Source organism: Hyperolius riggenbachi, chromosome 2 (genome assembly GCF_040937935.1).
Source record: "Hyperolius riggenbachi isolate aHypRig1 chromosome 2, aHypRig1.pri, whole genome shotgun sequence".
In the NCBI taxonomy this organism is placed as follows: Eukaryota; Metazoa; Chordata; class Amphibia; order Anura; family Hyperoliidae; genus Hyperolius; species Hyperolius riggenbachi.
Window position 1 is genome coordinate 539,243,280 of NC_090647.1, and position 20,680 is coordinate 539,263,959.

Consider the following 20,680-nt stretch of genomic DNA (forward strand, 5'->3'; position numbering starts at 1 on the left):
TTAATTCAATGCATGAAAAATCAGCAGGATGCCAGGCAACTGGTATTATTTAAAAGGAAATAAATATGGCAGCCTCAGTATCCCTCCTACTTCGTGTCCTTATGATGAGAGTGGAGTATCAGGGGAGTAGTGTGTGGTGACTTATGAGACAGAGCTCAGTAACTCCGCCCAGATCTCTGGTGTAACTGACAGCAAACATTAACCAGAAAACCCCATTCCCATCCCACGGTAGATGCAGGGTCTGCCTACTGTCTGCACACACAGTACCTGGCATCATATGAGTTAAGAGCAGATCTGTTGTGTGACCAGATCTAATTTAAATAACCTGTATAGGGGTGGTGCTACTTTTATTACACCTGCAGTGGTGCATAAAAAATATTTGCCTTGACTTAAAGTAAACCAGAGACATCAAATGATAAAGATTTGATACTTACCTGTTGCTTCCCTCAGCCCCATAAGCTTGTCTGGCACAGTCGCGTCAGTCCCGGTCTACTGCACATGTGTGGGAGGTCTGCGCATGCGCAGAAGACCCAGACTGGACTTGGCTGAGCCTGTTACTGGGGCTGAACGGCAGACCGCGGGAGGACGGCGTAGGACTCAGACGAGCTTATAGGGCTGCAGGAAGCCCCGGGTAAGTATCAAATCTTTATCGTTTCACGTCTCTGGTACACTTTAAGTGATAGGTAAAGCTTACGGACCTCCATGTAAGATGTGGGCCAGCAGACTGTGAAAGGTAAGCTCTCATATTACACAAAGGTGGAAAATTGGCCAGTGATTAAAAAATAAAATCTATATTGGATGTGTACCAGGCTTAGGGCCTTCTGGTATAACTGCACATAGTTTAAGACCTTGCTGTAAACCAGCATCAGGCCTGGAACCCCCTACAAATCGCTAGCGGTTTAAGTAGATTTTTGTAAGCGATTTCATGAGCGTTTTCCGGCGGTTTGGGAGCAATTTTTAAAAAGTGTAAGCTTTTTGCCAGCGATTGTGTAGGAATTTGCGATTAGCGATTTTAATTCTGATTGCTTTCAAAGTGTCACAATTTTTATTTTTTTTTTGTCATTTAAAATCGCACTCAAATCGCGATTCATGAGAGATTACGCCAGCGTTCATATACTTTACATGGAAATGCAAATGCTCCCAAAATGCAGCATGTCCTGCGATTGTGAGTTTGCTAATCTCAATCACTCCAGTGGAATTTGGCCCATCCATTATTAGCTGAGCATTTAGGGAAATCTCTAACGTTTTGAATTGCTCCCTAAACACTCAAAAAATCACTCTAGTGGCTTCCAGCCCTCAATGTTGCTGGAATCTCTTTGACATAAAAGTATCTGGCGATAAAATTGACTGAGAATATGATGATGAAGTGCTTGGGCAATTGAAATCTACATGAGAAGGTGGTATTTTTCATACCAGAAATTTGCCCAGAAAAAGTAGTATTGGTAAAAGACTGTCAAGAGGAAGTCCCTCCCCTTTGACGTTTCGAGCCCTACGATTGGCCTCCTAGATGGATGGCTTCGCTGACCTAACAGCGTAGCTCAGGAGCAAAGCTTGCTTGACATGTCAGAGGCTGCACCATTTTTTTAGAATTAGTTTACTCAAAATCTATATTAAGTAATTGGTTAAGACACTAGTGTCTGCCCTAGTAAGTTGACATTTTATCGATAGGCGTTAGGGAGGGGAATTGATTGGCACCTAGCAATATACTGCCACAACTGGTGCTGGTAGTGGCAACTTTTCTGTCCGCCTTTAAAGAGGATCTGTAACATGAAAAGATCCCCTGGGGGGTACTCGCCTCGGGTGGGGGAAGCCTCCGGATCCTAATGAGGCTTCCCACGCCGTCCTCCATCCGTCAGGGGTCTCGCTGCAGCCCTCCGTGCAGCGGTGACGTCAATATTTACCTTCCTGGCTCCTGCGCAGGCGCTCTGACGGCTGTCGGCTCCGAACTACACGGAAATACCCGATCGCCGTCGTATCTGCCTTACTGCGCAGGCGCAAGTTTCCTGCGCCTGCGCTGTAGAGCGGACCCGAATGAGATCGGGTATTTCCGTGTAGTTCGGAACGGAAAGCTGCCACAGCGCCCCCGCTGGAGCCAGGAAGGTAAATATTGAACTGACAGTCGGCACAGTCGCAGAGGGTCACAGAGACCCCCGTGGGACAGAGGACGGCGTGGGAAGCCTCATTAGGATCCGGAGGCTTCCCCCACCCGAGGTGAGTACCCCCCAGGGGATCTTTTTAATGTTACAGAGTCTCTTTAAGGGCTCTTTTCCACTACGGCGTTTGCGATGGTAGCATCACCAAACCGCTAGTGATTTTCCAAATCGCTACAGTTTGCTTCTAACAGGAATCGCGGTAGGTTATTTCCACTACTGCAATCGCGCGGTGGAACGATTATTGCCGCGATTTTTCTATGCAGTGCATAGCAAAATCGCGATCACAAACGTTGGGAAATCGCCGGGAATTTTTTACCTTTTGCTCAATCGTTAGCGTTTAGCGTTAATGCTAGCGACTGCAAGTGGAAAAGAGCAGTAAAAAATGTCAGTAATGGTGTGAGGTGGCGAAAGGATAACGCTCCTGAGTCAGTTTCCAGTCAGGAGTAATGAATCAGTCACCAGGTCGGGCTGCCTTTGGATAATGTATGGCTACTTTTATATATGCGGGTCGATATTTCCTCCTGATTGGAAACGGTCAATAAGTGATCGGTTGTTTTGCTGTGTCATTTTCTGGTCAACGTCTGTAGGTCCTGCACATGTTCCCCCCCCCCCCCCCCCCCCCCCTGTACATGTGCAGCTGACAGATCCGTAAGTACAAGAAGCAGTGAGGGTATCTGAAGTGAGGGATATGAAGCTGCCATATTTATTTCCTTTTAAACATTACCAGTTGTCTAGCAGCCCTGTTGATCTATTTGGCCGCAGCAGTGTCTGAATCACTCACCTGAAACAAGCATGCAGCTAATCCAGTCAGACTTCAGTCAGAAACATCTGATCTGCATGCTTGTTCAGGGCTTATGGCTTAAGGTGGCCACTAACTATCCAATTTCTAGCGAAAAATAGTTCGAGCGATCAGAAATTCTGATTGGAAGTGAAATCGTTCACTACACCATTACAAACCAATCTTTGCTTCCTTATCTATCACAACCACTCAAAAATCCAATCGGACGACTGATTTTATAATCGTATGTAATAGATTGTGCCAATCAACGGAGATTACATACAACCAATCTGATCAAAATTTCTGATCGCTCAAATGATTTTTCAGTAGAAATTGGATGGTTAGTGGCCACCTTTAGGCTCGGTACCCACTTGCCTCCCTACGTTCCGATGGGAGCGGACCAGTTCAGTCTCTGCTCCAGTTTGCTACACATTGGTGGCTGCAAATGCAATTGTCTGACTAAATGAGAAGAGCTGGTCTGCAAACGTATCTGTTCGTTCGTTCTTTCTTTTCTTTAAGAATTGGAGGCGGATCCTATTGTTAATGATCCGCTTCCTGCATTGAGTGAGGGTGTAGAAAATATACCAAATGGATACTTCTGTTCAGAATTATCGATTGCCCAAAAGGTTTCCCACAGATCACCTTATGTGTACCAGGCCTAAAGCCTCCTATACATTATTTATTATTTATATAGCACTGACACCTTCCACAGCGCTGCACAGATTGTATTGTCACTTTACTGCCCCTCAGGCTGGCAATCTAATCCCTACCATGTAGTGTATGTATTGTAGTCTAGGAAGACAATTATGTGTGTGTGTTTTTTGGATGTGGGAGGAAACCAGAGTGCCCGGAGGAAACCCACACAGACATGACACGAGAACATACAAAATCCATGCAGATAGTGCCCTGACTGGGACTCGAACCAGGGAGCGCGTTGCAAGACAAGAGAGCTAAGGGCTTGTTACCACTACACACAGATTGGATGCAGATTGGAAGCAGAAAAACTGACTCCAATGAATGCCTATGGGAAAATCTGCATCAGAAAAATGGCATGTAGTGGAAACAGGCCCATAGGCATTCATTGGAGTCAGTTTTTCTGCATCCAATCTGCGTGTAGTGGAAACAGGCCCTAACCACTACGCCACCGTGCTGCCCATATACATACTAATCTTTGGCCAAGCTGATCGCTCAGCATCTCAGCCAAGTATCTTGCGTTTCAATAGCCATGGCGAATCGCTAAACACCAAGCGACAAAACAAGCCCATTAACCTTTTACCTGCTGGCCCCGCAGGACATTCGCCACCATTGAACTGTCACCCCATCACCCTCAGAGATTGATAATTAAAGGAACAATGATAATAGTGTGTGCGTGGCTTTAGATCTGCGCTAATCTGTTAAATGGCAAATTTAGACAATACGTTTTCGGCTGAAGGTAGAACCCCGATTGGGCAGTTCATCCTCACATAATCGGCTCCTATTGCTTTAGGGTCACTTTAAATTACAAAAAAGGCTTCTGCAGCCATAATCTATGCAGACGAGGAATTACGCCTGAAACCGCTCGCTACTTAACCTCCTAAACTTAGAAAGATTATCTTAAAAAATGCTTTTAATTTTCATCCTGCAAGAAGGCCCCAGAGACTGGAGCGCTTGTTAGTTTAGACGCTGATGATGATCTTTTGTTGTTTTTTTTTTTGTACTTCCTCCTCAGGTTTTATGGCCATTGTTTATCTGTAACTGTGCTATAAATTATCAGGCTGCCGCTGCTGGGTGCTGTGCTGTCTCCTCCCTCCATTATTCCATGCATTCTTTTCTGTGTATGTGCGGCTGCCTGTGCAGTGTGTGACAGCAGGGGCAACAGTGCCACCCACAGGCTCCAGGAGGTACAGCACTTACAGGGGATAGATAATGAGGCATTCAGCTGTACGGAACACTCACGCACCTGTTTGGAAAGTTAAGTGTATGCTTCAGGGCCCATTTACACTAGAAATCGCTAAACGCAAATGCTGAGCGATTTTCTGGAGTTTTTGATGCATTTTTTCCTAGAGATTTTCCAGCGATCCTTCACTGTACAAATAGCGGGTTTTTTTTTCTTCAGCTATTAGTTTTGTAGTTTCTAGTTCAATAAGTTGTCTGTCTTCCATAAACAGGAAATGACATCTGCACAGGAAAACAGGTGTTTTGTGGGTAAACTGCAAGGTTTGATGGGTAAAATCACTGGGGAAAAAAAAAGTCTATTGATTGTGAAAAGGCCAGCGATTCCAGAGCAATTTACCAGCGCTCCTATACTTAACATTGAAATGCAAATCGCTCAGAAAATGCTGCAAGCAACGCGTTTGCATTTCAGGAAGTCGCTTAGATGAGGACACTTCCATACACTTTTCATTGTACAAGCGTTTTTCAGCGATGCTGAAATCGCTTGTAAAGCGCACAATTGTGAATGGGCCCTTAAAGCAGGGCTGTGGAGTCAGTTGAGGAGTCAGTCAGGGCAAAATTTGGGTACCTGGAGTCTGAGGTTTCATAACCGGAGGAGTCAGAGCCGGATGATTTTTGTACCCACTTCCTACCCCTGAGCATTTTTGGGCACCTGGAGTCGGTGGTTTCATTAACTGAGGAATTGGAGCCAGATGATTTTTTTTTTTTTCTGTACAGACTCCACCACCCTGCCTTAAAACTCCATATTTACTGAAAAAGTATTTACAGGTAGTTCCCGACTTCTGTGTTTCAATGGGAACAAGTAAAAAAACAAACAAACAAAATTCAAATGGACTTGTAGTTTTTGAGAAAATCGATTTTTTTTTTTTTTTTAAAAATGCAAAGAAAAGATGGCTTGTATAAGAGGTACAGAGAGCAGAGGTGACACAGAGGGGGACACTGGAGGCACAGAGGAGGTACAGGGGATAGAGATGACCCAATGTTCCAACTTAAAGGAAACCAGAGAAGAAGCATATGTAAAAAAATTGAAAAAGATTTTATACATACCCGGGGCTTCCTCCAGCTCCATAAGCCTGGATCGCTCCCACGCCGCCATCCTCCGCTGCCTCTATCCGCCGGTACTGGGTCCCGTCACTTCCGCCGGATGCATGCGCAGGGGCTCCATCCGGCTTTGTGCGTAGTACGGAGGGAGCACACAGCACTTGCGTCGACTGGCGGCAATTACGGGACCCGGTACCGGCGGACAGAGGCAGTGGAGGACGGCGGCGTGGGAGCGATCCAGGCTTATGGAGCTGGAGGAAGCCCCTGGTATGTATAAATCTATTTATTCTTCGTCTCTGGTTCTCTTTAAGAACAGATTCAGGTTAAGAATGAACCCACAGTCCCTATCTTGTTAACCGGGGACTACTAAAACATCCGATGAGAAATTAGCTGTTTTAGTGTTCATTGTCAGATTTAGGAGAAATGTGATATGAAAAAAAGAAAATGGTTCTGCTGGTTTCCGTATTTACTGTTTTTCTGTGATGCCAAAAGTGACACCACTTCTGCCCTTTTTTTTTTTTTTTTTTTTTTTTTTTGTAACCCAGCTCAGTGTTAATTTACTGCTTAGTTTACAGATTACTGTCCCCCCCCCCCCCCCCTCCCAATCACCACATAGCCAACAAGCTTGCATCACTTCAAAACTCTTCAAAGTGGAGGGGAGTCCCTTTAAAGAGGACCTGAACTCTTGCACAGGACAGAAGGAAAACATAGAGAAAGGCACCATGTATTTGCAGAGTTTAGCCTGTTTCATTCCCTCTTATGTGTCTAATCACAAGTTGTAATTTGATCTCCCCCCTGGGTCACATGATTGCCACGGCAGATAAGCTCATTTGAAAGCATTGCATGTTAATTTCTGCTTCCATGAAAGCAGGAAGTAGAAACAATGCCGATTTATTTGCAGGATTTGTATCAGCTGTTAAAAAAAACTTTTGTTTTTTGTTTAACCTCCCTGGTGGTAAGCCCGACCAGGTTGGGCTATGCCGCGCAGGAGGATTTCTCAGGCCCTGCTGGGCCGATTTTGTATAATTTTTTATTTGGTACACGCAGCTAGAACTGTGCTACCTGCGCGTACTTCCCGATCGCCGCCGCTCTGCGCCGATTCGCCGCTACCAGCCGCCCCTCCCCGACCCCTTGCGCAGCCTGGCCTATCAGTGCCAGGCAGCGTTGAGGGGTGGATCGGGACTCCCGATGACGTCACGACAACGATGACTATCGTCGCCATGGCGACTGAGAAGCCTAACAGGAAATCCCGTTCTGAACGGGATTTCCTGTTTGCGTTGATCGCCAGAGGCGATCGGAGGGGGTGGGGGGATGCTGCTGCACAACGGCTATCATGTAGCTAGCGCTAGTCTAGCTACATGATTAAAAAAAAAAAAGTGCTGTGCTGCCCCCTGGCGCCAGGGAGGTTAAAGGTTATTGTGCTGTTGTGCATCTTTTAGAGCAGAAAGGACATTCTGAGTTCTGGTCTACTTCAAAGAATACCAGTTGCCTGGCAGTCCTGCTGATCTTGCATGCATCAGTATTGTCTGAGTCACATCAGAGACAAGAATGCAGCTAATCCAGTCAAGTCAAACATCTGATCTACATGCTTGTCTGAGGTCTATGGCTCAGAGAGGCAGAGGATCATCAGCCAGACAGCCCCGCAATGTGCATTGTCGGGCATAAAATCAAAAATAAATGTTTTATTTTTATCTGGTAAACAAGTAATAAGAATGCTAATCAGGCAATCCAAAAGTTAAAATCACTATTACCGGTACTTGTTGATAAATGATCATTCCCCAGTTTACCTGACTCTTATTTGGTACACAGAAAATTTGGTACACACAAAGGAAGTTGCAGGGCATGCTGGGTTGTCTTTTTTTTTGCTTCTCTACTTCCCCTCAGACTTAACTAATGCAGTCTGATTGGCTGAAGCCTCTCTCCCTTCTGTTTTCCCCTTCCACACCTCTGTTCCTCTCTGATTGGCCAAAATTTCTCAGGCTGAGACAATGCACTTTCTATAGTGAAGGGCGGGCAAATCAGGCAGAGGAGACTAAGGGCGGATATTACATCACGACTGGCTTCAAAATAGCCACAGGAAATATGGAAACTGTCTAGAATAGGATTCTCTACTCTTCCTTTATAAAATTCACAGGAATCATAACGCGGACAGTGCAATACATCTGTTATGTAAGTAGAGCAAGTATTTATCTACTTATACATTTGTTTTGTTTTTTCCTGAGATAGTATGGCTGACAGCTCCTCTTTAAAGCGGAAAATAACTCAGAACTCCCTCTCTGCTCTAAAAGACATGCAACAGCTTCATAACCTTTAAAGAAAACATGTATTTGTTACAGATAATAGAAATCCTGCAATAAATCTGTGGTGTCTACTTCCTGCTTACAATGAAGTAGATATTTTGTTCTGCTCTGCCAAGGCAGTCACCTGACACAGCTGAGAGATAAAATTACAGTGGTGATTAGTCACAGATGAGGGAGAATTAGACAGGCCTAACTCTCTAAATACATACAGGGTGCATTTCTCTGTTTTCCTTCTGTCTTGTGCAAGAGTTCAGGTCCACTTAAACAGGAAATAAATATGGCAGCCTCCATATCACTCCCACTTCAGGTGTACATTAAGCTGTGCTGTGAGTAGACTGGGCTTAGGCCTCTTGCACACTACATACGATTCTGATTTGTGATTTTTAATTGGTGCTGCTTGCTGCGTTTTTTGTTGTTGTTGCGGTTTTCTTCTTGTGTTGATGGCATCCAGGGAAAATCGGAATCGCAAATCAGATTTGCAGTGTGCAAGAGGCCGTAGTGCCTGAGCCCACTAACGCAGATGTCCGCTTTTCAGCATCTCTAACATTGAGGTGTAACTGAAAAGCGGACACAACTGCATCAGTGGGCTGAGGCACTCCAGGGAATCTGAAGTGAGGAGTTCCGAGGCTGCCACCTTCATTCTCTAATAGTCCATGCCAGTTGCGTGACTTCTGTGCTAACACTCAGCATGACAGGGGTGCAGCTAGCATTGTTTATAAGGGTATGCAGGTGGTAGCCTCCTAATGGGGCTGTAAAGTCGGTACGAAATTGTCCGACTCCTCGGTTTATGAAATCACCGTCTCTAGGTCCCCAAACTTTCTTAGACTCCAACTCCTCAGCCCTTCTCTGTGTTCCTCTCTCATCAGGTTCCCCTTTAAGGTGTATAAGCCGTTTAAAATATTTGCAAATCAGCTTTTATATTTGATCTTTAAAATTTTTTAGCTCAGATTTGCCACTGAAACTGCACCAAAGCAAATGGGCCCCAGCCCATAATGGCAGTCACCATCTCCTGTAGTAGAGCAGGGGCGGTGCTACTGCCAGGCAGTGGCATCACAGCCGTAATCTCCTCCCTGCACAGTCAGATGCTCCGCCCTCTGGTCTACCTACTGCCTTCTTTATGTAGCTGGAGAATGCAATTACAGGCGACGCCCTACATACAAACCGGTTACATTCCAATAGATGTTTTGTTGTGTCCTGTGTTAAACATGGTGAGACGTGGATAAGTGGTTTACTTTTGGACAACCCTGGATTTGGGCTTGTAGTATAAGCCACTTTTTTGGTTGTGTTCAATGTGCTTTAAAAGTATTTAAATGACCTATAACAGTCTATATTAGGGGTCAGGAACGTTTTTGGCTGAGAGCCATAAACGCCACATTTTAAAATGTATTTCCGTGCGAGCCATACAAAATGTTTCAAACTGGGACAGTGCGCATGCGCAGCAGAGGGCTGTCCCTGTTGCCATGGTGATGTGTATAGAGTTGATCTGCCGGGCAGAGGAAGTGTCAGACACGTCTTCAGCAACATCTTCCCTGAGAGCCAGACAGGAGAAATACTGACTAACAGCTTGTACAATTAGCTAGCTGACTTGGGGGTTGATTCACTTTGTAGGATGAGATCCCCGCACTTTGGCCCAATAGAGTGCCTGTCAAGTGACAAACAGCCTATTTGGCCAAAGTGCGGGGATCTCGTCCTACAAAGTCACTGTACTTGACAGGGTCCAGAGTGGGACAATTGGAGCAGCTTTTCGTTTTGGGGTAGCATGAGTAAGTTAGTAGTGCATGCTACAGCAGTAGTGTGCCTACTTTGAAAATGTTACTTGCACTGTCACACTAAGCTACGCTGCTTGAGCAGTGTAACTTAGTGAATCAACCCCTACTGATTTCTGTAAGCCAGATGTAGCCACATCTTGTTCCTGAACCATAGGTTCCCTACCCCTGATCTATACAATACTGTAGCTTGTAACAAGAAAAATATGTAATACAAAAAAAGGGTTGTATATTTTGTCCATTGTGAACACCACTTTGTATTACTGAAACATTGAAACTCAAGTCATTTGTAAAGGGTGGTGGTGGGGGACTGGCTGGGGAAACTTGTCCTGACCTCTGTAACTGGGTGGGGGTCAACAGAAATTTATGTACTTACATCCAGCTAATTTACAAGAGTATAAAGTCATAAAGCAATATTGTTGGTTAGTGCCAGTTTGCCAGTTATGTGTATTAACAGTTACAGCCTAACTTTTCAGGTTTAAATGTCCATTGTGTAGCTTAGCTTGCCTGCAGCTGTGCACCTCTCTATACAGACTGCAGAAGCTTCATGTTTAGCAGGGCATGGTTTTACATTTTCTTCCTGTGAGCTACAGGTCTGCCTCCTCACATGTGGGGGGGGGGGGGGGGGGGGGGGCGGTATGTATACTGAGATGCTGAGGGGTAGCCTTGGTATTGTAAAGCGCACTTATATTATGGTTACAATTGTTTGAGCTGCCTACCAGTCTGAGAGCCTCTGGGGACTCTGACAATCGCACTTGTCTATGAAACTGGTATCCTGTCCACAGTCTGTCTTCCAGACCCTGTTCTATTGTCTTGTCAACCTGATTGCTTTTCTAATCTGCCTTCTGCAATTTTAAGGTGCCCATTAACAGTACAATATTTCCCTCCGATGCGATCATGCATTCAGATTTTTACCATCGAATTGTGCAGACGACCATGAAGTTTGTGGAGCAAAACAACCTGAAACGATTCTATGGTAGATTGGAATACAGAATTTTTGTTTTTTACGAACTTATCTGAAGAGAGAAATTCCCCTGATCGGCCCGTTTAATTGGAGCAAACGATAATTACCTTCCAATTACATACGATACTGCAAATTTCATCCACTGATCACATCTGAGGGAAATATTGTCCAGTTATTGGGCATGTTTAGGTTTTAGTTGGGGGTGTAACTGCCTGCAATTGCCTTTTTAAGGAAAGAGCAGGTGAGAGTTTATAGTAGACTAGCCATTATAATTCTACCCAAAACTTATATTTCAGATTAAGGTGGATAGCCGTAGCTTTTTTGAATTGCTTCCCCTTGTTTCTCGGAGACTCCAGTGGTGAGATTGGCCAGCAGCAGTTGGGTTTCACCGTCCCCGCCCACAAAACAAGGCGGTGTCACTCTAGAGCCGGCCTCTGCATTATGGAGAACTCGTCCATCATGTGACACTGTTTCTCATTTGGCTTTCTGATGGCCCCGGAGACTTGGGTGAACCTCCGCTCTGGAGAAACCATCTCACCACTGGACTTCTCTCTCACCACTGGACTTCCCAAGAGATGTAAGAAGCCACCACGCCAATTCACTTTACAGCAGCCATGCAGGACTGAAATATCAGTTTTGGGTTGAGTTGACCTTTAACTTGTAATTTTTTTCTTTTTATCAAGATCACGTTCTAATTTTTTATTTTTTTTATTTTCCCTCCCCCTCGTTGTGGTCACAGGAGGCCCACCTCCGTCAGTCAGCCAGTCTGGGCCAGTAAATCACCCCGGAAGTCTTCCCTCCAGCACAAGCTACACGTTGGCGTCTGAGCCCACCCTCTCCCAGAATCCTCTGTCTATCATGATGTCTAGGATGTCAAAGTTCGCAATGCCCAGCTCTACGCCTCTCTACCACGACGCCATCAAGACGGTGGCAAGCTCGGACGATGACTCCCCGCCTGCCCGCTCGCCCAACATGCCGTCTATGAATAACATGCCAGGTAATTGGGAACCGCTGTGGCTGCCGGCAAAGAAGATTTCAGCTTTACAGTTAAAGGGTCAGTCCGTAGAAAACTGATATTTCAGATGTGTGTGGACTGTAACGTGTTTAGTCACCCGCCTGCTTCTTGTATCACTTCCGGGACACCAGTGGAGGTGATCTTCTTGCTCAAGGCGCTGTTCTTGGGTCCTGCACTTGCAGGGTCTCTAGCAGCAGGGGGAGCACTAGTCTTACTGCCTCCTCTGTAAGGCACAGAGGCCACTTTGACATGACTGCAGTAGGTGAGCGAGTGTGGTAGAGAAATAAACTTGAAAAAAGTTTAGTGGATCACCAACCCTATCTACATCCACCCACAACTGAAATCTCATTTTTGAGTCAACGGGTAACAGTTCTGTGTAAAAGTCTTAAAGGACTCCCGAAGCAAATAAATCTCTTTTCTTACCTGGGGCTTTTTCCACCCCCTAGAAGTCCTTTGGATCCCTCGCCGCAGCTTCGGTCCTTCCTAGTGATCCACTGGCCACCCTCTAAGTATCGCCAACTCATCGCCTGGTCGGCACTTCTGCGCATGCGCAAGCACCCGTCCACGTCACCGGGTGCACAGTAGTACAGTGCATGCACAGTACGCGGCCGATGACATGTTCGTGTGCATGCGCTGACCTGCCGATGGGTCAGCAAATACTTACAGGCGGGACACCGGAGAGGAACAGAGTTGCGGCAAGGGACCCAAAAGACTTCTAGGGGCTGGAAGAAGCCCCAGGTAAGTAAAGAGAGATTTATTTATTCACCTCGGGAGTCCTTTAACAATAATGCTGTTGAGCAAGAGTGCTCATTTTTTTTTTTTTTTTATACCATATTTAATATGGTTAAACAGAGTTCCCTTTTTGTTTGCAATTGGCAATGAATTTCCAAAAGTGATAAGTCTAATTTCCTTTCTTTTTCTAGTGTAGAACCTATACTCTCTCTTGCACTAGTTTTAGTATAGACAGTCAGATACTGCCTTCTCCTGGCATGGGTAATGAGCTGCACAGCACAGCCGCAGTCGTTGCTTAATTTTCACATCTTCTCAAACTGAATGACCAGAAATTCTGAACCTCCCAGCCTTGACAGTCATATCCGGTTGGTGCAGAACAATGGGAAAACGGAACAATTGGGAACGAATACTCGCAATTTGTAGAGCTGAAATGAACGGATAACTTTTGCCTTGGCAAAGTTGATTTTTTACTTTTGGCCACTATGGCACAGTTCCTAGGTGTGTTTAATAGAATTTTATATTCGTTAAAAAAAAAGAACGTATCTGGTCACAGATCCTAATATCCTCCACAGCTTGCTTACTCCTTCTTTCCTCCCCAGTAGTTATGAGCTCCGGATTTGAAATCCAGATGAAATCTGAATGGGTTTCATTCGGATTTCATCCTAATTGGTGCAGCTGAGCGGGTGTGAGTGGGTGGGGGGACGGGGACTTGCCCAGCATGCGTCTACTTTAACCCGTCCCATGCTGCGTCACGTGACTACTGCTGTTTGTAATCACGTGACCGCAGCATGGGATGGATGAAAGACGGCTGCTGGGTAAGTTTAACCCTCCCTCGCCCACCCGCTCAGCTGCACTAATTAGGAGGATGAAATCCGAATGAAACCCATTCGAATTTCATCCGGAGCTCATCCCTACTCCTGAGCCGGTCTGAAGCTGTGCATCCATACTAGAGGCTGACCTTCATGATAGGCTAGAAGTCAGCAGGGAGGCGTGGCTTCAGCAGGCAGTGTGATCACTCTTCTCCTACATGCCCATGTGACAAAACATTTCAGACTGACTGGGGAGTGAGCAGGAAGTTGTGAGTTGCTGAGGAGTTGATCTATGAATTGATACAGCAGGTATTCTTGTCCTTTTTTATTTGCAAAAAGTTAAAAATAAAAGTTCACAAAACCCAGTTATGCTGAATTTATGTAAATAGTGGGTTGTTAAAGGACAACTGTAAGGAGGGGGATATGGAGGCTGACATTTTTTTTAATCATTCCCACTGACTTTAGAAGAACCCAACAGAAGCTCAGGCTCAAAAATAGATTATCTAAAGAGAGGGAAACCTCTGGATCCTAACGAGGCTTCCCTAGCTGTCCCCTGGTCCTCCGCGGCTGATAGGGGCCACGCTGGCATGAGTGCAGCCGTTTCTGTGCAGTAGCACTGACTGCTTACTGCGTAGGCGCGGCCGTACTCGCACAGGCACAGTACAGCTGCACTCGTGCTTGGAAGAGGTGCGCGGCCACGATCACATTGCCAACAAGTACTGATCTGTAATCTGTGGAGGGTCCACACTCAGCTACAGGGGGCCAGAGGACAGTGAGGGAAGCCTCATTAGGAACTGGAGCAGGGTTTCTCAACCAGGGTTCCTTAAAGCGGATCCGAGATGAAAAACTAACTATAACAAGTAACTTGTCTATATATCTTATCTAAAGTTTAGATACTTGCTACTGCCTCGGCTCTCTGAAAACTGTGGGTGGGGCTTATTTAGTTTATTGGGAATTAGAGTATTAATACAAAAACAAAAGTATTTGGCTTGAGGAATGCTCTATAAACAAAAGTGAAATAAACAGCCTCACCTGCGTTTAAAGTCCACGCCTCCTGCAAAATCAATGCAGGGGTACCTCGATCAAACAGTTGTTTGCAGGGGTTCCTTGAGATGCATAAGTTCTCTGCAGGGTTCCTCCAGGGTAAAAAGGTTGAGAGAGGCTGATCTAGAGTCTTCCTTAGGTAAGTATGTGATTTTGTAACCGGACTTTGGTTCAGATACACTTTGAGCACTGCCAACAACTTGTAACTTCGATTATCTGACTCGCAAAGTCCATCCGCTTCTCTCGAGTCGTTTCCTGGTGGGGATAGTCGATGAGATGCAAATAGTTCCGAGTTGATGTAAATTTATACAGCTTGGAAATACAAAAGAGGACTACCATTTGCATCAACACAAGGATCATTAGCCTTTTATTGACCACCACTAGTGATTTGCTACCGATAAAATCTACAGACCGATAGCGATGGGCATTCCATGAACATAAACATTGTCATTAAACTTTTCCTTAAACTGTTAATATCTGGGGGTTTCATGGATGATAAAAAATGCAAGGTGAATTAGCCTGAAGTTTTTCTTAACGTTAAAAGATAAAAACATAAGAGAAATTAAGGGTAGTATCTACTACACAGATTTTTGGTGTTCTTAAAGAGACTCTGAAGTCTCCTAAAATTCAGCTTTTTATTGCAAAAACCTCTAACATTATTGCCCTAACTAAAACGCTGCATCCCTGTGGCTGGACACTAACTAAATCCCCCCCCTAACTCCCCGGGGTACACTGCGGGGAGTGCTTCCATGAGAGGCAGAGCTTTCAGCTGCAGCGCTGCCTCTATCAGCGCGGATCACCGCCTCCGCCCGCCCCTCTGTCTTCCTTCACTGAGAGGGGCGGGGGAGAGGAGGGGATATCAGTGCGGATCGCCGCCTCCGCCCGCCCCCTCAGTCTTCCTTCACTGGGAGAGGCGGAGATACGTGCTGATTGACGCGCATGGAGGCAGAGCTGCAGCTGAAAGCTCTGCCCCCCGGGGCAGCAAAATCCACGACCAAAAAAGTTGTGCATTTGGCGAGGGGTGTTTGGGGGATTTAGTTACTGTTCAGTTAGGGCAATAATGTTAGAGGTTTTTGCTATAAAAAGCTGAATTTTAGGAGACTTCAGTGTCTCTTTAAAGAGACTCTAATGAAAAAGTTCCCCTGGGGGGTACTCGCCTCGGTAGGAGGAAGCCTCTGGATGCCATCGAGGCTTCTCCTATCCTCCTTCGTCCCACGGTGATCTCGCTGCAGCCCTCAGAATGCACAGCCGACAATTTGTCAGGCTGTGCAATATTTACCTTTCCCTGTTGCAGCTCTCCGCTCGGAAATAGCTGATCTCAGTCAGGTCCGCTCTATGGCGCAGGAGACTTGCGCCTGCACAGTAGAGCCGACCCGCCTGGGATCGGCTGTTTCCGAGCCGCTACTGCACCGGAGCCGGGAAGGTAAATATTTACATGCCTGCTGTTGTTCAGTGGGCTGCAGCGAGACCACCGTGGGACAGAGGAGGACGGGGAAAGCCTCGATAGGATCCAGAGGCTTTCCCTTCTGAGGGGAGTACTCCCCCACGGGAACTTTTTAATGTTACAGATCCTCTTTAAAGATGTTTTGCCACCTCTACAAAGTATTTCTTAATTTCGATCAAAGTGAAGAAAATACCCAGATATGTGTGTGTAGAACGTTCACTTGCTACTAAATGCAACAAGGGGCATGTTAGTCTTTTGTTACCTTGCCTGAAGTCTTATCAGTTGTTTAGGTAATACCTTAACCATTTCGGGACCGGCCGCCTAACCCCCCTTAAGGACCAGGTATTTTGGGGGGGGGGGGGGGGGGGGGGCAGGCAGCCAGCCGGATCCCCTCTGTGGCTGGCTGGGCAGTGTCCCCCCTTTTGCCAGCAGCCATCACTCGCCTTCCAGGCTCCAGCGATGAGCCGCAGTAGCCCCCTCTTCTCCGGCCGGCATCTCTGCTCCTAATGCCGCTCAGTTCCGGGTCGTGGCTTGATGACTTCATAAAGCCGGGACCCGGCGCTGACATCAGAAGGAGCAGAGATGCCGGCCAGAGCAGAGGGGGGCACCGATCGTCGCTGGAACAGCAGGGAGGTGAGTGGATCCTCTTCTTTTCCCCCCTGCTGCCGCCACCGCTGTCAGTGATCACTACAATCCACCGGCGATCGTAGTGATCACGTGATCAGCAGCCATACGCGATGGCTGCTGATCACTCGGGGGAGATGTCTGCTGTCATATGACAGCTTAATCTTCTCCTCCAGTTGCGCACGATCACGTCGGGAGCGGAAACGGCAGCCCGGCGTAAATACTACGCCGCATCAGGCTAGAACAGCCACAAGTGCGGCGTAGAATCTAATGCACGCGGCCCCCAAAAGGTTAAATAATGACTTGTACAAGCATTCAAAACTTTCAAACTGTAAGGGTTTTGATCCAATTCTCTATCATGCCTGAAGAAGAAACTTAACGTTTCAAAAGCTTGACGCGAAATTTTGTACAGTCTGACAGTCTGTCAGGCTGACATGTTTATTTCCTTTGAACTAATGCAGATTGCCTGGCTGTCCTGCTGATCCTCTGTCTCTAATGCTGAGCCATAAACTCTGAACAAGCATGCAGATCAGCGGTCTATGATAAATCTGACAAGATTAGCTGCATGCTTGTTTCAGGTGTGTGATTTATACCCCACTGACCAGAAAGATCAGCAGCACAGCCAGGAACTGGTATTATTTAAAAGGAAATAAATATGGCAACTTCCATAAGTCTCTCGCACCTCGGATTACGTTTAACATCCTTGGAGGAATTCCCGAGCTGAGCTCTGGCTAGCCGCCGGAGGCTTGATGGAAGTGAATGGAGGCAGCCGGGAGCTTTTACATACCTCCCGGGTGATCCAGAGGTCGGTAGCCCTTCTATTTCCTGTCCTCTGAGGCTCTGAGTCACTCTGCTGAGATCAGTCATTGATCTCACCAAAGTGTTACAGCACCACCCAGTGGATGGAGGTAAAATTGCAGCACTGGAGCCCAGGGCGGTGAGTGAGAGCAGGGGCAGCTGCAGGCATTCTGACAGCATGATTGTTTCCTGAGTTTAGGGTCTGAAATGTTCAGAAAAGATCCTAAAATCTGGAAATAATCGTACCGCCAGGGAGGGTAAACTATTACCTAAACAACTTTTCCTCCTCTGTCTAGAGGCAAGGTGACTGTTCTATATCCTGCCTGAAGAGACACCGGGGACAGCAGCACCCTGGAGGGGATTGTTCCTTATCCCTGTGTGCTAGAAGAATTTTTTTGGTTATCGGTGGTATTCCGATTCCTGCCAGCATATCATCTGAGATACTTGGGTTGTGTGATCTGCAGACTAAGAACTATGAGGCTCAGAGGTTTATTATTGTCCAACTTCAAATGTATTTTTAATAAATATTCTTTCCATGCTTATGAATTAATTTTCATACCCTTCTTTCGTTATAGGTATGGTCATGAATTCCCAGAATCCTTCAAAGTTAACGGGGCCTCACGGCGGTGTTACCATGCCAACACTAAGTCCCATGGGCATGACGCAGCCTCTATCGCATGGTGGCCAGATGCCCTCTCCTAACTCCATGCCACCCAACGTGCCCCCTCACGGTGGACCTATGGGTGGAGGGATGATGCCACACAACGCTATGATGGGACACGGCGGGCAGGAACCCCCCATGGTGCCTCAGGGACGCATGGCTTTCGCCCAAGGCTTTCCTCCAGTCCAGTCGCCTCCACACGTCCCTTTTCCACACAACGGCCCAAATGGAGGCCAGGGAAACTTTCAGCCTGGGATGGGCTTTCCAGGAGAGGGACCTTTACAACGTCCTGGCAACCTTCCGCCAAATGCAGACCCAACGCTTTGCAAGTCGGGTTGCCCTCCAGGACCAGATTCCTTTGGCGTTATGGGGAATAACATGTCTTCGGTTTTCACTGACCCGGACCTACAGGAAGTCATCAGACCGGGAGCTTCTGGCATCCCGGAGTTTGACCTGTCGAGGATTATTCCATCCGAGAAACCCAGTCAAACACTGCAGTATTTCCCTCGTGGGGAAGTCCCAGGCAGAAAGCCACAACAAGGACCTGGTTTTTCACACTTGCCAGGCATGATGGGAGAGCCAAACCCAAGAATGGGTCTTCCAATGGGTGGCATGGTTGGACCTGGCCCAGTGGACATGCCAGGCCACAATTCTATGAGGCCTCCTGGTTTTATGCAGCAAGGTATGATTGGACCTCACCATCGCATGATGTCACCAGCACAATCAGGAATGCCTGGCCAACTAACTATGATGGGAAACCCAGGAGGGGTGGGGATGATGGCGGGAAAGGAGAGAATGCCCGGAGTACTATATAGTCATCCAGGGCCAGTGGGTTCTCCGAACATGTTGATGTCAATGCAGGGGATGATGGGACCTCAACAAAACCTCATGATCCCACCACAGATGCGCCCGCGAGGAATGCCTACTGACGTCGGGATGGGTGGCTTCAGCCAAGGGCCCGGCAACCCGGGAAACATGATGTTTTAAGCTGCTACAAAACGGACTTGTGGAAATATTGTAGAAGTGAGATTGTCTCCTGAGAACTTTTATTGTGTAGGGAGTCCCATTTGGCCATGCAATAGGTGAAAATAAATCAAAAATTAAAAAAAAAAAGGACCCAAATATCGAATTTGGAGGAAACTCAAGAATGTATGGAACTATCTGAGCATTGCTTTCATTTATTCAAGGTGTTTTTTTTTCTTTCTTTTGTTTTGTTTTTTTGTTTTTGTTTTTTTAAGATTTATTTTTAAAAAAATATTTTTGTGGACTTGGGTATCCCATAATGGCACCTGCTTTTGGGGGATTAAAAAAAAAAACGTAAAAAGAAAAAAAAAATGTGTAGCTGTTTTTTGAAAAATTTGCCATTTGTCATGAGTTGCACCCCCCTGTATGTTTACGCCGTTTGGATTTGGCTTCTTTCAGGAGAAACCTGGTTTATCTTATTTTTATTTTATTTTTTTCCTTTTTTTTGTGTACTGTACAATATTGTAAAAGGGATTTTAGCAGAGACTGTAGTCTTTGTGTGTAAGAGAGGAGATTCAGTGCTGTTTACTTTCTCAGCGGGCTGCCCGCTTCCAGAATCGTTACTTTGTTTCTTTTTTTTTTTTTTCTCCTCCTTTTAACTCCAGTGTATAGTAAACCAAACTAAGACCTCATACAGAAAGAGTATTATTAAAAAACAAAAAAAGCACAAAAATGAACTATAAAAAGTCCAGTTAAAGGGGGATCTCCTTTCTTTAAGAAAAAAAAAAAAAACATTTTTAAAAATGAAAGTTTCATTCTATGGAGAGCGAATACAACCTTCATTTTATCTTTTATTTTTTTTTTCCTCCCTTCCGACTTTCATTCTGCGTTGCTCAACGTCCTCTTAAATTTTTTAATTTTTTTTTCTATCCTCTCTAGGCAGTGTGTATTCTCTCCCTCTTCCTGAGGGGGGAGGCTAAATAGGAGAGACTGATGTATTTTTGCTATTGTTTTCCCCCCCTTGCTTTTTTGTCGAGAAGCCAGGCTTCAAAGCTGTTACATACATGGACAGTCAAGACATTATGCAGTAAACTCCAATCATCCTGTCTCTGAGCAATCCTGAGTGATCATGATGTGGGAGTGAAAACCAGTTGTGGGATTTATATATATTATATATTTTTTTTTCTCTCTTCTTCTCTCTCTCTCTCCATTTTGTGACGGTTATTTTTTTTTTCCACTCTTCCTCTTGTCCCCTCTCTTCCCTCCCCCCCCCAGCGTTAAACATTCTGTGTAATCTCCATTAAATTTGGTACAAAACCACTTGCCAGGGCTGTGGTGTCGGAAAAATAAAATATATTTCTTACAAATGGAGCAGAGTCTTTGTTTGCAATATAAGGCCTGATGTTAGGGTGTGTTCCAACCACAGAGGCTCAAACTGGATCTGTGTGGATTCTGAAGTTTGTGTTTTTCATATGCAGCTTCTGTTATTATGGATGGATGTTTTTTTTGTTTTTTATCTTAAAATCCTGGTCTCGTTACCTGTGTGCCCGTTTCCAGAACTCCTCCAGATCATCCCACTGCACTGCTCTCCTCAAGCCCTATGAGGCGGGCGCTACACCCGGCTAATTCTGGTGAGCGCCCGGCTGTCATGGCTCT

The 20,680-nt window shown here is 45.9% G+C and overlaps 1 protein-coding gene across 4 annotated transcripts in view; it reads left to right on the forward strand.

Annotated features, from left to right (window-relative positions):
- The window catches only part of BCL9 (BCL9 transcription coactivator), a 360,097-nt gene extending 339,706 nt beyond the window's left edge, over positions 1–20,391 (forward strand). For 2 of the 4 annotated variants that reach the window (XM_068270730.1, XM_068270729.1), the window contains 2 exons: positions 11,674–11,988; positions 17,976–20,391. In XM_068270730.1, the coding sequence (XP_068126831.1) occupies positions 11,674–11,988; positions 17,976–19,048 (1,388 nt within the window). In that variant the 3' untranslated portion in view covers positions 19,049–20,391. The remainder of the gene's footprint in view (positions 1–11,673; positions 11,989–17,975) is intronic. The other 2 variants (XM_068270731.1, XM_068270732.1) reach the window with 2 other exon arrangements.
- The last annotated feature ends 289 nt before the right edge of the window (positions 20,392–20,680 follow it).